Source organism: Cololabis saira, chromosome 21 (genome assembly GCF_033807715.1).
Source record: "Cololabis saira isolate AMF1-May2022 chromosome 21, fColSai1.1, whole genome shotgun sequence".
In the NCBI taxonomy this organism is placed as follows: Eukaryota; Metazoa; Chordata; class Actinopteri; order Beloniformes; family Belonidae; genus Cololabis; species Cololabis saira.
The window spans coordinates 36,579,876-36,594,827 of NC_084607.1; the positions used below are offsets into that span (position 1 = coordinate 36,579,876).

General features: G+C 43.4%; 1 protein-coding gene across 1 annotated transcript in view; it reads right to left on the reverse strand.

Annotated features, from left to right (window-relative positions):
• Positions 1–6,686: 6,686 nt before the first annotated feature.
• si:ch211-237i5.4 (leucine-rich repeat-containing protein 70) overlaps positions 6,687–14,952 on the reverse strand; it is a 24,482-nt gene continuing 16,216 nt past the window's right edge. The window contains exons 4-6 of the mRNA XM_061712371.1: positions 14,667–14,835; positions 12,256–12,418; positions 6,687–8,484 (exon numbers count right to left, since the gene is read on the reverse strand). Coding sequence (XP_061568355.1) covers positions 8,189–8,484; positions 12,256–12,418; positions 14,667–14,835 — 628 coding nt within the window. The 3' untranslated portion in view covers positions 6,687–8,188. The remainder of the gene's footprint in view (positions 8,485–12,255; positions 12,419–14,666; positions 14,836–14,952) is intronic.

Here is a 14,952-nt window from a genome sequence, read left to right on the forward strand (position 1 = left end):
TTCCTGGTGGCTGCGTGAGACAGAGCCCACGGCCCCACCCCCGGCTCCACCCCCGCTCCACCCCCGCTCTGTGGTGGCCAGGACTGTCAGCCTGATCCATACAAGATAATACTTTTACTGGTCCTTTTCTTCTGTTCTCTCAAGCATTTTATATGGTAGCAACTTTCTTCAGTTTTGAGACATTACGCTACCTTTTTTATTAGCGAGAAGGACTGTCTGAGGTCTTGGTGATAGATTGTGGCCATGCTGCTTAAAATAACTCATGTGTGGAGTCTAACAGCTGGGGTGGTGACGTCCATCTGGCCTGGGCTAGACTAGACCCAGCAGGGTCCTGCTGGGGGGACGTATGGATCTGGACGAATGTTTTGGTACATTTTATGGGATAAGAAAACCCCCCCAATCATGACAGAGATCTCTTGTATTTATAGTACATAAGACTTTACTGAACATTGACTAATAATAACAGGTGTTACGGCTCCCAGCCGTTAGTGCCTGTGTTAGGTGTGTAATTGTATTAATATTTTGTTTCTGTATTTTTGGGCAAGTGAGCACTCCTGTTTTTGATCCATCTTGTTCTTCCCACTGACAGTTCAGGTTGACAGGTCCCGCCTCCTGCCGCGCCATTGGTCCTCCGCAGATGAGACTGACGAGCTGACAACAAGCTGCCTGTGCGCCTCAAAAGCAGCACACCTCAGTCAGCAATTGGAGGGCTGTTACTGTTCAGTGTGGCAATCCTCCTCGCTGTGTTCTGTGCATGTGTGATTTGTATCAGTGTTTAGTCTGCTGTTTGTTTGTAGTCCTTAGTTTATGCTCAATAGTGTTGTAACTGGCTGTAGCCTGTATTTTATTTTATAACGAAGCAGTAAGGGTAAACCGCCATTTAATTTGATCCCCTTTTTCTCCTGTTTTTGTTAAGTTAGGAAGTTAAGCTCAGAAATTGTAATTTCGTTTGATCTTTTGTTTCCTCCCAGGGCTTAGGTAGTCTGGTTGAGAAGATAGTATCTTTTGTTTGTTATTTTGGCCTAGGTTTACCCCGAAGAGAAGCTTTATTTTCATTTTGTCATTTTGTTTCTTTTGTGCTAACCCGGTTAGCACTGATTTGAACTTTTGATATTGAACCTTGAGCTGTGCCACAACAAATACAGCCTTTTTGTTGTGAACCATCTCTCGCCGCCTCATTTTTATGTTGCGCCTCTGTTCCCCTAGCCTGGGGCGTAACACAGGCGTGGCTTTTGAACTGTTAATCATTTGAAAATAACTTTATTTTAAAATGTTTGGGCTCTAGTGGCCCTTTATTGAAGTTGCAGACAGGAAGGGGGTAGAGAGAGAATATGGGGATGACATGCAGCAAATGTGCAGGCCGGGATTCGAACCTGGACCTCTGCAGGACTATTGTAGCCTCAGTATATGAGCCGCTGCCTAACCTAGTGCGCGACCGAGTGGCTCGATTTGAAAGTAACTTAACCATAGTTACATGGTAAAGTGTCCTGTGGTCAGCATCACCTGTGTCTTGCAAACAGTGGGGGCTCTCATCAGAATCACAGTGGTCACAGCTGCTGCAGCTGCATCATTCACAGCCGCTGCTGCAGCTGCATCATTCACAGGACCTGCTGCAGCTGCATCATTCACAGACGCTGTTGCAGCTTCATTAGTCACAGGAGCTGCTGCAGCTTCATTAGTCACAGGAGCTGCTGCAGCTTCATTAGTCACAGGAGCTGATGCAGCTTCATTAGTCACAGGAGCTGCTGCTGCAGCTGCATCATTCACAGGAGCTGCTGCAGCTGCATCAATCACAGCAGCTGCTGCAGCTGCATCATTCACAGCAGCTGCTGCAGATTCATTAGTCACAGGAGCTGCTGCAGCTGCAACATTCACAGAAGCTGCTGCAGCTGCATCATTCACAGCAGCTGCTGTAGCTTCATCAGTCACAGGAGCTGCTGCAGCTGCACCAGTAACAACAGATGCTGTAGCTGCATTAGTCACAGCAGGTGCTGCAGCTGCATCATTCACAGCAACTGCTGCAGCTGCATCAGTAACAACAGCTGCTGTAGCTTCATTAGTCACAGAACCTGCTGCAGCTTCATTAGTCACAGAAGCTGCTGCAGCTTCATTAGTCACAGCAGCTGTTGCAGCTTCATTAGTCACAGGAGCTGCTGCAGCTTCATTAGTCACAGGAGCTGCTGCAGCTTCATTAGTCACAGGAGCTGCTGCTGCAGCTGCATCATTCACAGACGCTGTTGCAGCTTCATTAGTCACAGGAGCTGCTGCAGCTTCATTAGTCACAGGAGCTGCTGCTGCAGCTGCATCATTCACAGGAGCTGCTGCAGCTGCATCATTCACAGCAGCTGCTGCAGCTTCATTATTCACAGGAGCTGCTGCAGCTGCATCAGTCACAGCAGCTGCTGCAGCTGCATCATTCACAGCAGCTGCTGCAGCTGCATCATTCACAGCAGCTGCCGAAGCTGCATCATTCACAGCAGCTGCTGCAGCTGCATCATTCACAGCAGCTGCTGCAGCTGCATCAGTCACAGCAGCTTCTGCAGCTGCATCATTCACAGCAGCTTCTGCAGCTGCATCATTCACAGCAGGTGCTGCAGCTGCAATAGTCACAGCAGCTGCTGCAGCTGCATCAATCACAGCAGCTTCTGCAGCTGCATCATTCACAGCAGCTGCTGTAGCTGCATCATTCACAGCAGGTGCTGCAGCTGCATCATTCACAGCAGGTGCTGCAGCTGCAATAGTCACAGCAGCTGCTGCAGCTGCATCAATCACAGCAGCTGCTGCAGCTGCATTAGTCACAACAGCTGCTGCAGCTGCATCATTGATCTTCCACGACGTCTTACAATAGTTCAGACATATTGCAGTATGTTGGTTTTCTGTAGTTGGGTTTAATGTGAAAGGAAAGGAAATATTTTATTATTGATTACATTTTTTTTTATCCTATACTGAAAATCTAATCAAGCTAATTTCTCAGATTTTATAATAATAATCTTCATAGCTGTAACATTATAATCTTTATTCACACTGTTAGGTTAATCAACCTTTGTACTTGTTTTGCCCTTACGAAACTGTCACATGATTGGCTAACAGAAGTCACAGCAGCCACTTCCTGATCTACTCAGGTTTTGGACTGTCTGGTGACATCTGTCTACTGTAGTCAGTATTCAACAGTGTTGTGCTAGTTACTGAAAAATAGTAACTAGTTACCGTTACTAGTTACTTCATTAAAAAAGTAACTCAGTTAGTAACTCAGTTACTTAGACCAAAAAGTAATGCGTTACTATGAAAAGTAACTATTGAGTTACTTTAAATAAAAACATTTTTTTAAATGCTCCCATTAATGCCCCTCTAGCCTTCATTTCAGCAGATACTGTATGGATTTGCATTGTGGCTTGTGTTCTGCATTCTGATTGGCTAAAGACAGTCTCCCCTCTTCTTCACTTCCTGTATCAATAACGCTGGTCGCTTAGCAACAAGCTGAGAACGGCCAATGAGCTTCAGCAGCAGCTCAAGAATGGGACTCTTTGATGAATCATTCATTACAGTTCTCAAATATAACCAATGCATGTCGGTTTATAAGAATCTTTTTGCCCAGAAGAAAAAACAGCGACAAAACGACCAATAACTATTTTCTTCTCTTTAAAAAACACAGCTGCACACGGGCTTAAGGGGAAAAAGACGCTACAGAGTCAGGATGCAGCGGCGCAGTCAGAGGAGCAGTGGAATACGTGCAAGGCGGTGCTGATCTCCGCAATTTGAAGCCTTTTTAATTGTAACAAGAATTTTACTTATCACAGGTTCTTTTTGGAACGTAACCGCTGCGAAAAAACGAGGGATTACTGTAATGACAATATCTCCACGTTGCGAAACTCGCCGTCTCTCGGCTCTCCATGACCGCGGTGAAGTTAGTTTTATGTTGGATATTCAACAGACGTTCGCTCTGGGGCGGCATTTCTGTCGAATATCCAACGTAAAACTAACTTCACCGCGGTCTCGCCATGACCGTCATGTTTTTGAAAGCACACACACATCCACACTACTTTTCCTCCGGTCTCCACGTGCGGGGGAAAAAGGCTTCACTGTATCCAGAAATAACGGAGTAACGCACCCTTGGTAACGGTAATTGCGTTACTGAATTTAAAAAGTAATGCGTTAGAGTATTAGTTACCGCAAAAATAACGGCGTTACTGTAACGCGTTACTAAATAACGCGTTAGTCCCAACACTGGTATTCACACGTTATCACTTCCACCCATTGTCTACTGTCTACTGTTCACTGTTCATTGTCCTTATATGGTCATTTCCTGTCAAGTTTCTTAATAAAAGCATCATGCAGAGGGGAAGCATTTGGGAAGCATTTGCTATCAGGGGCTCTGCCCCTGTTGCTTTGCTCTCCCCCTTCTGCAGAAGTGCGTTAAAACTATTCCAAGCAGTCTCTGTGTTTTTCCTCGTTATGAATTTATGTGATGTTGATTTAGACCTAACACACACAATTTTCAGTTGAGCCCCCATATACCTCAGAGTTACATGAATCCTTGTCAAGGATTTTTATAGTGCAGATTTCATGCATTTTTGAATTGCAAAATTCAATTCAATTCAATGTTATCAATCAATCAATACAACTTTATTTATAAAGGACTTTTCATACATATTAGATTTTTGATTTTGATTTATTTATTTGCACATTTTTGAAAGAAGAAAAGAAAAAAATACAATAGAATGTGTTTAGAGAAAATTAAAAAGAAATAAAAAAAAAACAACAACATAAAGAAAATGTGCTGGAGAAGTCAGAAACCTGAGAGGCTTATCGAGTGGCCTCCCCTCTATGATACACTTCTGACAGTAAAACAAAAAATACTTTCGAAAAAAAAACCAAGATAATTAAATAATAGTTAAAATAGACATCGTAAAAAATATGATAAAAAGAGCAGACTGTAGCATAAACCAAAACAAAGAGCATCTGGATATATATTATATACAGTGTACTTGTATGTAGGCTACATGTAGAGACAGACACACAAGCTACAGCAGACGTTGATGGTACTGGGTCAGCAGCTGTTTAAATCTCAGCTAGGAGTTTGTTTTTTAATCGTTTTTTGAAAACAAGGAGGGACGGAGTGCTAGGAACTAGGTTCCAGATGTTATTCCACAGGGCGACTCCTCTGTGTTTAATGTTATATTTCCCTGTAATGGTGCGACATCGGGGTGGATGGAGATGAGATGCTGATCTAGTTGGATAACTGTGAATATTGGATTTTATACAAAAGTATTGTTGGAAGTGGAGTGGTAGTGATTGGCTTAAATACAGAATTTTGTAAATATAAATAGAGATTTGCATTTTATTGATATCAAAAATATTCATAATCTTGAGTTTAGAAAAAAGGGGAACAGATGGGGCCTGGAAATCTGACCTTGTGACTCTTCTAACAAATCTTTTTTGAAGTAAATCAAGTTTGTGGAGATATGTGCGACAGGTGCTGGCCCAGATAACATTACAATACAAGAGATATGGATAAACAAGACTGGAATACAGAGTCAACAGGCAGGATCTATTGAGAACAGGACTGATTTTCCTAATGATTCCTATCGACTTTGACACCTTTCTGGCCACAGAGTCGATATGATCTTTCCAACAGCCTTTTCCGTCGACAATTACACCGAAAAATCGAGCCGAAGATACCTCATTAATTTTATTCCTTTCTATAAAAGGTTGGCTTGTTCTGTATATGTAGCAGAAAGTGCTTGACCTGTTTTAAAATTATAAAATTTAAAAAGTAAAAACAGGGAAACCTGGATAAGGACCCAAGTCATAAGGGGTGGGGGCGGGCGGGGGGGGGGGGGGGGGGGGGGCTTCCTCTTGAAGGCCAGCCAGGTAGAGCAGGAAAAGAGAGATAGGAAAGAGGCAATAAAGACCACATGATAGAGGGCCTCAATATGGAATGCAGCAGTAGATTGTATTTGTGTTTTACGGTCATCTCCTGCATGACTGTGTTGATTTGCTCCTTCATATCACATCTGCTTTGATTTCAAAGTCTGGTCTTCGTCAAGTGCCAGTGCCATTCTCAGCACTACACCCTTCCTGGTCTCACGGCTTGAAAAGGTGTATGGACTCGGGGATGTTGCACCTGCACCATCCCCGTGTTTGTGTCGGTGGGCGTGAACCTCATTTGGATGCGATTCTTGAACAGAATCGCAGGCTAGCGGCGGTCTTTGAGCTCATTGGCAAGATGGATAAGACCTTGGAGAAGTTGGAAGCTCGGCTTGGCAGGAATTGATCACTAATTTGTCTGTTTGGAGTCACCATTGATGAACCAGAGACTTAAGGCAGACGGAAAATTACTGGAATCTGCCTGTTTTTCCAATATAATTGTTGATTCTATAATCTGACCTTGACAGAGCAGCCTGGCCGGCTACTCCAGTCACAATCTCTCTGGTGGAATGTAAACAAGGTAAATGGGGAATGGGGAAGGTAAACACTAGCCCTCCCCATTCCAAGGACATCTGTGGACTTGTATCAGAACTGTGCCGGCCCGTCTGATAACATCAAGGACATTGGCTGAGGAGCAGCTCCAGGGCGAAGTTCACAGACTTACCGTTTACACACACACAATGATAAATACACCTTCCTTTATAGTCAACGCCTTCCCCGGCCCCCCCTCTTATCAACCCCCCCCCCCCCCCCCCCCCAACACAGTCAACAGGTTTGAGAGCCGCGCCAATGGCCGCGGTGCTCACTTGTGGTACTGTGCTGGGATCCCAATTACATGTCCCGTTCTGTCAAACTATGGCTGTAACTCATCTCAGCTGTTGAATTTCAGCCCTTTCTTTGTCCTAACACACATTCACACAAAGGGAATCGATTTAATCCTGACAGGTGGTCATCTTGTTAACATTTGGCATATCTTGTTGTCCTATTAAGCCACACACCGAAACAACAGACGCATCTTTGGTTTAGCTGGTGGCAGCAAATCAGATGAATGGTGAACTGCATTGCATTACATTTTGTGAATTATGGACGTTTTAGTTTCCTTCTGTGATTTTTGATGTGATTTTCCACTCAGCATCGGTCTGCTCAAGCCTGTCCAGGTCAAACCCTGGAGCAGGATCTGTGCAGGATGCACAGCCGCATGGCTCATGCTTAGGTGAATCTGACTTTGACCACATGACCTGGGTGTTTCATTCCAACTAATTCTACCATGATGCACCTACTATTATTACCATCAACACACAAACCAGTACCAACTGAGTAAAGGGGAAAAGAGAAGTACAGTGTTGGGTCTCCACATGACTGGTCTCCACTCCACCCTGTCTTTTAAGAAACGGTTGGTGTTCGGACCCAGATGTAGGAGAGCAGGAGGAAGTTCTCAAAAACAATGATTTATTAACAAAAAGCACTGCTGAGCAGGAATACAAAAAAGCCAGAACTCAAACAAGAACCAAAAACTACAAAAACCTTGGAAGACTCGGAAAAACACGGAGGGAACAAACAGTACGGACCAGCAGGGAGCAGGGGAAAGACAAGACCAGATATACACAAGGGTTAACGAGACACAGGTGCAGACAATCAGGGCCGATGGGGAACAGGAACTCAACAAGAACTCAAACACAAAGACATGGGCTTCAAAATAAAACAGGAAGTGTCAAACCCTGACACAGCTGTAGTTTAGTTTACATCTTTAATCCAATATTTGCTGCTTATTTGGCACTGGAAGTGTCCCGTTTCAGATTTTCGATATGAGGGTTCATTATTGGAAGTATGACGTGTATATAACTGGTAACTTGACAGGAAAGAATACAATTGTAATATGACTGTCAAAAGTCTTCATTTCGAACATGATAGTGTAAGGTTACAGACATGCTGGCAACATTTGAACAATGAATGCAAGAGAGAGACTTTTTTTTTAGTTTGAAAAGGAGTAAGAAGTAAAAAACGTATGAACTCTATCAACCTTAGTTATTTTTTGTTTTTAGAAGTTGAAGTTTATTTAATCTTAGTTTTTGTTACAATCTATATCTGTTACTGTTCCTTCTAGGAAACCATACTGATATTTGTTAAAGGGTTATCGAGACACAGGTGCAGACAATCAGGGCCGATGGGAAACAGGAAGGTCAAACCAGAACTTAAACACAAAGACATGGGCTTCAAAATAAAACAGGAAATGTCAAACCCTGACACTGTCACTGCAGTCTCAGGATGGAGGGCTCTGTGACTCGCTGTCCCAGTTCTTCCCCCCGTTCCTCTTCCTGTTTCTCTCCGCCATCACCAGAGCTGCTACCACGGTGACCAGCACGGTGCCGGTGATGACAAGGACCGTGGCTGTCTCTGCGAGGCAGAGCTGGCTGTTGACCTGGGCGAGTGAAGCCCCTGCCAGCGGCGGAGGGTCCCGGCACGTCACGTTGTGGTAGTCGTCAATGTGGAGATGACGGACGTGTAAGATCTTACTGAAGACACGATGCAGCTCACAGTCACAGCTCCACGGGTTCCCTGGGGGCAAGAAGACACTTGAATGTGAACGCTACACTTGAGATTAATAGTTTATAGTTTTATTTGGATCCCCATTAGCTGTATGTGTATACTGTATGCTGTATGTGTATGTATATATATATATATATATATATATATATATATATATATATATATATATATATATATATATATATATATATATATATATATATATATATACAGTATTCTATGGACTATAAGCCGCTACTTTTTTCATAGGTTTTCAACCAGCAGCTTATACAAAGGTGCGGCTATTCTGTGTATTCTTTTTCTTCCACCGCTCGGGGCGCTCTAACCGGAATTAGAATCAAAACTAAGACAAAATAAATGCAAAGAAGAATACACTACTTTTTCTTTAGCAGATAGAAAGAGGATTTCAAACAGATAAATAGATAAATTCTCTTGGTTCTGTCCCGTTTTAATCAGCAAAGTTGCTGCCGTGTTAAAAGACACTGTTAGGAAAGATCTATTTAGGTACAAACATGTACATCATTTACAGTTCAAAATCCTTCTTTACATGTAGTAAATATCTAATCTAACAACATCAATATCTACGGCTTGCATATCTGTTTTTTTTATATAGAGCAGATGCGGCTTGTATATCTTTTTTTAATAATTTTTTTTTAAATAGAGCGGGTGCGGCTTATAGTCCAGAAAATATGGTGTGTGTGTATATATATATATATATATATATATATATATATATATATATATATATATATATATATATATATATATATATATATATATATATATGACTCCACGTTGTTGAATTATTAAAAAGCAACCTCATCTAAAAACGAATTGAATAGTCTAGGAAATGTGGAAGAGAAAATGTTTTTTTTTAATCTGAGCTGGGGCCACCATGAAAGTGGTGAGGTTTAGTGTTTCTGATGACATTCCATGCAGCATCAGCAGCTAACTCAGCCGGAGGTCCGTGTTGTGGAGCACAGAGGTGCTCCTTCACAGTACGCTGGTGGAAATCATTGAAAACCAGCTGAGCAGAGCGAAGCAGAACAGAAAGTGATGCAATTACACACAGCTTTCTGCATCTTTGTGTGTGTGTTTGTGAACCACTCTGTTAGTGTTTACTGGTTGAACTGTGGTGTTTTTGGTCCTCCAGAGCCTTCCAGGGGTTCAGGTCTTGACTCTGACTGGACTCTGAGTGGACAATTTACTTCCAGGTCGATGTCCTCGTCGCAGCGTCCGCTATACTCGTGAGTACTCCTCGATGCTGTTAGTTTTATTAAGTGTTGTTGGAATTATTGTAGTAAGTTATCATGCTCGCTATTAACAGAACGTATGATAATTTGCTTATGCCTGTGACACACTGATAAAACAATGCTGTGTTAAGTGATTAAAAAGTTTCCTGTTTGTCAGCATAAAGCAGAAATCTGCAGAGAAGAGGAAACTTCTTGTTGCTAAACAAGAACAATCTATACCTGTCCACTGACTGCGACCACTCCCTTTCCCCTTCCCTTTAGGGGCGCAGTCAGCTCTGTAAACTAGGGTACACCCAGAGTGAATAAAAGCAAGGAAGCAGCAGAGACAAATCAGAGTATGTTGGAGATCTTACAAATCTCGACTGCTCTCCTTGCAAGTAAATTCTAATGGTGTTTGTGTCTTTCTTTGTCTCCAGAGAGTTTGATGATACAAATGTTACGTGCCTAAACCTAACATTTAATTGGTCCTTCGAGCCGGATGTCAACATATCTGACGGTTCCAGCGGTTCGACGCGAACACGGTGGACAAGACCTTGGCCAAGGCAGAGACCCTTTTGACAGGACCAACTTCGGTTGACCGCTGGGACCCGAGGATTGACGACATCCGAAAGCAGGAGAGCTAGACACAACACAGGGTAAGTCAGTCTTATTATAGTAATATAGTAATAAGAGTTGAAGAGACCTGAAGTGATAAAGACGTCTGAAGTATGTTAAATTCCGTGTGGGACGTACGGAGTCCTATACTCAGAGAAGTAGTTAAATTCCGTGGGAGGACGGACTCCCCTGGCAAAAAAATAAGGAAATAAGTGCACAAAAAGGGGGGTGTGAATGAATGAATGAAAGGGGTAATATTTCAATGGAAATATTCCCATATTAAAAGAAGTGAGAAACACAGATTGGGTCTGAGTGGATGCAAAGGTAAGAAGTCTCCACCTATAAACGGTAGAAGCGAGACTTACCACTCAGATTTTTTACCAAACTCGTCTCACGTAAATAAAAAAAACCAGTGTTTAGGTCACCCTAGGTGACGCCAACCCACTGGTCCAAAGAGGAAGATGACAACGAAGGAGAAAAGGATGACGACATCGACGACTACCTGCATCTGCCGGACCTTTTCCCTGATCCTGGCACTTATGGAGAAGATGAACATTGATGATCTCTGAGCATAAATGTGTGACTACAACAGAAATTAACTCCTAGTTGAAAATATTTTGAAGACTGGGTTGTGATGCGAAGTATGTGGTGTTGTATAGCATGCATGATAAACAGGAGGGAAATGTTGGAATTATTGTAGTAAGTTATCCTAAGTTTCCTGTTTGTCAGCATAAAGCAGAAATCTGCAGAGAAGAGGAAACTTCTTGTTGCTAAACAAGAACAATCTATACCTGTCCACTGACTGCGACCACTCCCTTTCCCCCTCCCTTTAGGGGCGCTGTCAGCTCTGTAAACTAGGGTACACCCAGAGTGAATAAAAGCAAGGAAGCAGCAGAGACAAATATAGACAGATACACCGGCTCGTTCACCTGCATGCTTGCTCTGTAGTTTTTGGGGTTAGTTAATCGCGGTAGCTTAGCTCAGATTGGATCTCGAGACCAGGGACAGTTGCTGATCGTGTTTCTGCCGGTTTCGTACCTGTTTCGTGTCTGTTCTGGGTTTTTTTTTTTTCAGATTTCCAGTGCTCGACGTGCGCCTCCATGTGTGGTGTGAGGGCTCGCGTTCTGGATTAGCAGCGGCTGTCACCCACCGCCCCCCTCCCTGGTGAGCTGTGCTTGGCATGTCCCACTGGGAGGGGACCCCGGGGAAATTTTTCTCAGCTTGCCTGAGGATGCCTTGGGATGCCCCCAGATAAGCTGGACAAAGTGGCTGGGGAGAGGGACGTCTGGGCTTCCTGAGCCCTGACCCCAGATACAGTAAGTGGAAGAAGAAGGATGGATGGATGATGAGAGGCGAGTAGTTATAAGGAGAAACAACATGAGTATGATTACAGATCCTAATTGCCCATGTTGGGATGTCCTTTCATGTCTCACTTTTTTATAGATCTTCAAGTGCGCCTTAAAGATTCAGAGAAACGTTTGTATTATCAGCTCATATAGGCAACAATAAACCTTCATTTGCTACAATACAAGACGTTTTGGAGTATTTTAATGTCCAAACAACTGACAACTTTGCGGTTGAAACAATGTCATGTCGACACTGTGGGACAAATAAAGGTTTTCTTCTTCACCGCAATTTCACGATAGTTGCCTCAACTTGCAAACAGGCAACTTTCAGATCATCACTTTCAAATCAAATCAAATCAAGAATGAATTCCTAAACTGTGAATGCACATCACTGTTAAGTGGATGGTGGGATACATTTGACAGATGGATGACTTAATGAACCTTGTAATTGAAATGTGCTGGAAGAGCCAGAACACAAACCAATTCTATGTTTGGAAACTTACATCATTCATTATTGATGCTTTTATTGTCTTATAACATAAACGTTGTGTCATATTTTTGAGAAGAAAAATAAAAACCCATCAAACCTGAGAGGAGTATGTGTGTTGAAGTCGTGTGAAGGCTAATGAAGGTCTTAAACTTGAGATGATGCAGGTTGTTTCCTTCCAGATGGAGAACCGCCAGGCTGTGCAGAGGAGCTAGAGCGTCAGTGTCCACCTGGGAGATGTTGTTATTGCTCATCTGAAGTACCTAGAAGGAAAGAAGACATCTAACAGGCTCATGTTCACCACCATCAAAAACAATACGCAGCAGGAGTCAACCCTTTGTTGGGCCACCGTCATGTGTGATTATGAACTTTTATGAACATTTGTGATTACTGTATGTGAAATTCGACTTTAAAGCTGGCTGAATCCTCAGTCTGAGACCAGCTCAAGTTTCACCTAATGGCCGCTTTGTTTGGGAAATGAAAGGAAAGACTACAAAGCACAGCGGGTTTGTAGTCCAAGAGGTGTTGACAAAAGGCGGCGCCTGAAGCGGCGCGCGTCCAGGAATCTGATCTGCGATCAGCGACTTCACCGCGATCTGCCGGCGGGCGCTGATGACGTCACCGCATCCCCGGCGGATAAAAGCGGTAGATAGGTCATCATAAGGTCATCTGTTACCTTCTCTGCCTTTTTAACTCTCTCTCTGCTCTGAGTTTATTTTGCAAAGAGGACCTCAACGACCGGTCAGCGTGAATGCGCCTCAGCCGCAGAGCTCATCCACCTGGATCCGTGAAGCGGATCCAGGTGGGGGGCACCGACATGATCCACTGGGCGGTGCCTCTCACCCTTCTTCTCCTCTCCTCTGCCCTTCCTCTCTTCTCCATTTCCATTTTTATTTATTATAAGTATCTCATAGCCATCATTTTTGTCCATCGTTCCTGTAGTTTCTTGTGCTGGCCCCCTTTTTTCTCTTTTGTGCATGTTTGCAGGCCGGAGCTTCGGGAGCTGCGTGCTGGCCTGCGGTGTGTGTGAGAACAGAATTCCTGCTCCTGCTCATCGGATAAACTCTATTAGGGATTTATTTTTTGGGGTTGGTATAGTTAAAAGGGAATGTTTCTAGGGTGATGTGTTCAGCTGTTAAATAAAGCTGGTGGAGAGGTTGGGTTAGCCTCAACGGTTAAGCGCACAGAGTAACTCATAGTGACTCTAAACTAATCCATTTACAGCTGGACATACCAGGTGTATAATTGTGATTGTATGATGTTGTTTACTAAAATGATCGATGTGTGGTTGGAAAGTAAATCCGGAAAAAAAAAATTAATAATTAAAGCTGCAAGCAGCGATGAACGGGCCCTCGCACCCTTGTGCACGTTCAGGCTGCAGTGGAAGCTTGTATGACTTGATGTAGATTCTTCAGGCCTGGACATTTAGCGGATGAAACCACCCACGACTCTATACCAAACCATTCAAAAGTTATGGCAGAAAATAGGAACTATCAGATATCGACCAATCAGAAGAAGGAGCGTGGCTAAATTTGACCAATTATGTTCAAGGACTCAAAACCGAGTCCGATGACACCACCCACGACTCTTTATATCAAACCTTTTAAAAGTTATGGCACAAAGTAGGAACTATCAGATATCGACCAATCAGATGAAGGGACGGGGCTAATTTGAAGCAATTATGTTCAAGGACTCAAACCCGAGCCAGATGACACCACCCACGAGTCTTTATGTCAAACCATTCAAAAGTTATGGCCGAGAATAGGGACTATCAAATATGGACCAATTAGATGAAGGGGGGGGGCGCGCTTTTTGGCGTCTATCGTTGCCACGGTAACGCTTTTGACTGAGAAAAGGATGGAGATGAACATTTTGATGTATAACACACCTGGGTGCACGTTACGGTTTGGGCCTAATGACATAAGTTTTGCCAAAATAACACGATTAATTCAAAATGGCCAACTTCCTGTTCGGTTTCGGCCATGGCGCCAAGAGACTTTTCTTTAAGTTGTGACATGATACAGGTGTGTACCGATTTTCGTGCATGTACGTCAAACCGTATTGTGGGGCTTGAGGCACGAACTTTTCTAGGGGGCGCTGTTGAGCCATTAGGCCACGCCCATTAATGCAAACCATTAAATATAAAAAATTTTGCCAGGTCTGGCTTGCGTGCAAAATTTGGTGACTTTTGGGGCACATTTAGGGGGAAAAAAGGCCCTCATTTTGTCGGAAGAAGGGAAAAAAAATCGAGAACAAGAAAAATTCCTACAGATACAATAGGCCCTTCGCACTTTCAGTGCTCGGGCCCTAATAATAATAAACATTACAGATACAATAGGGTCCTCGCACCCTTGTGCTCGGGCCCTAATAACCCAATAGTACCTCTTGAGTTCAGTGAGCAGACCTCCCTCAGATTAGGGTCTCTTATACTTGAAAGGATTCTTTCTTCTCATAATATTCATTTTAAAAAGGAAACCTGATTGATTAAAGATTAAACTAAGATCCATTTACCTCAAGTCCCGGCAGCATGTCGAAGCTGCCTCGTTGCACCACAGTCACTCTGTTGTTGTGGAGGTAGAGCTGCCGGAGCCTTGACAGGCCCCTGAACACGCCGGGGCCAACAGACCACAGCTGGTTATAACTGAGGTCCAGCTTTTCCATGTTATCCAAATACTCCAAACTAAAAATAAAGAAAGAGGAGATAATCAGTATGAGCTGCTGAGAGGCACAGCAAAAGCTTCAGAACTATAAAAATGTCCTGTCATTATTCTAACCGGTGCTTACTGTCCACTGCTGA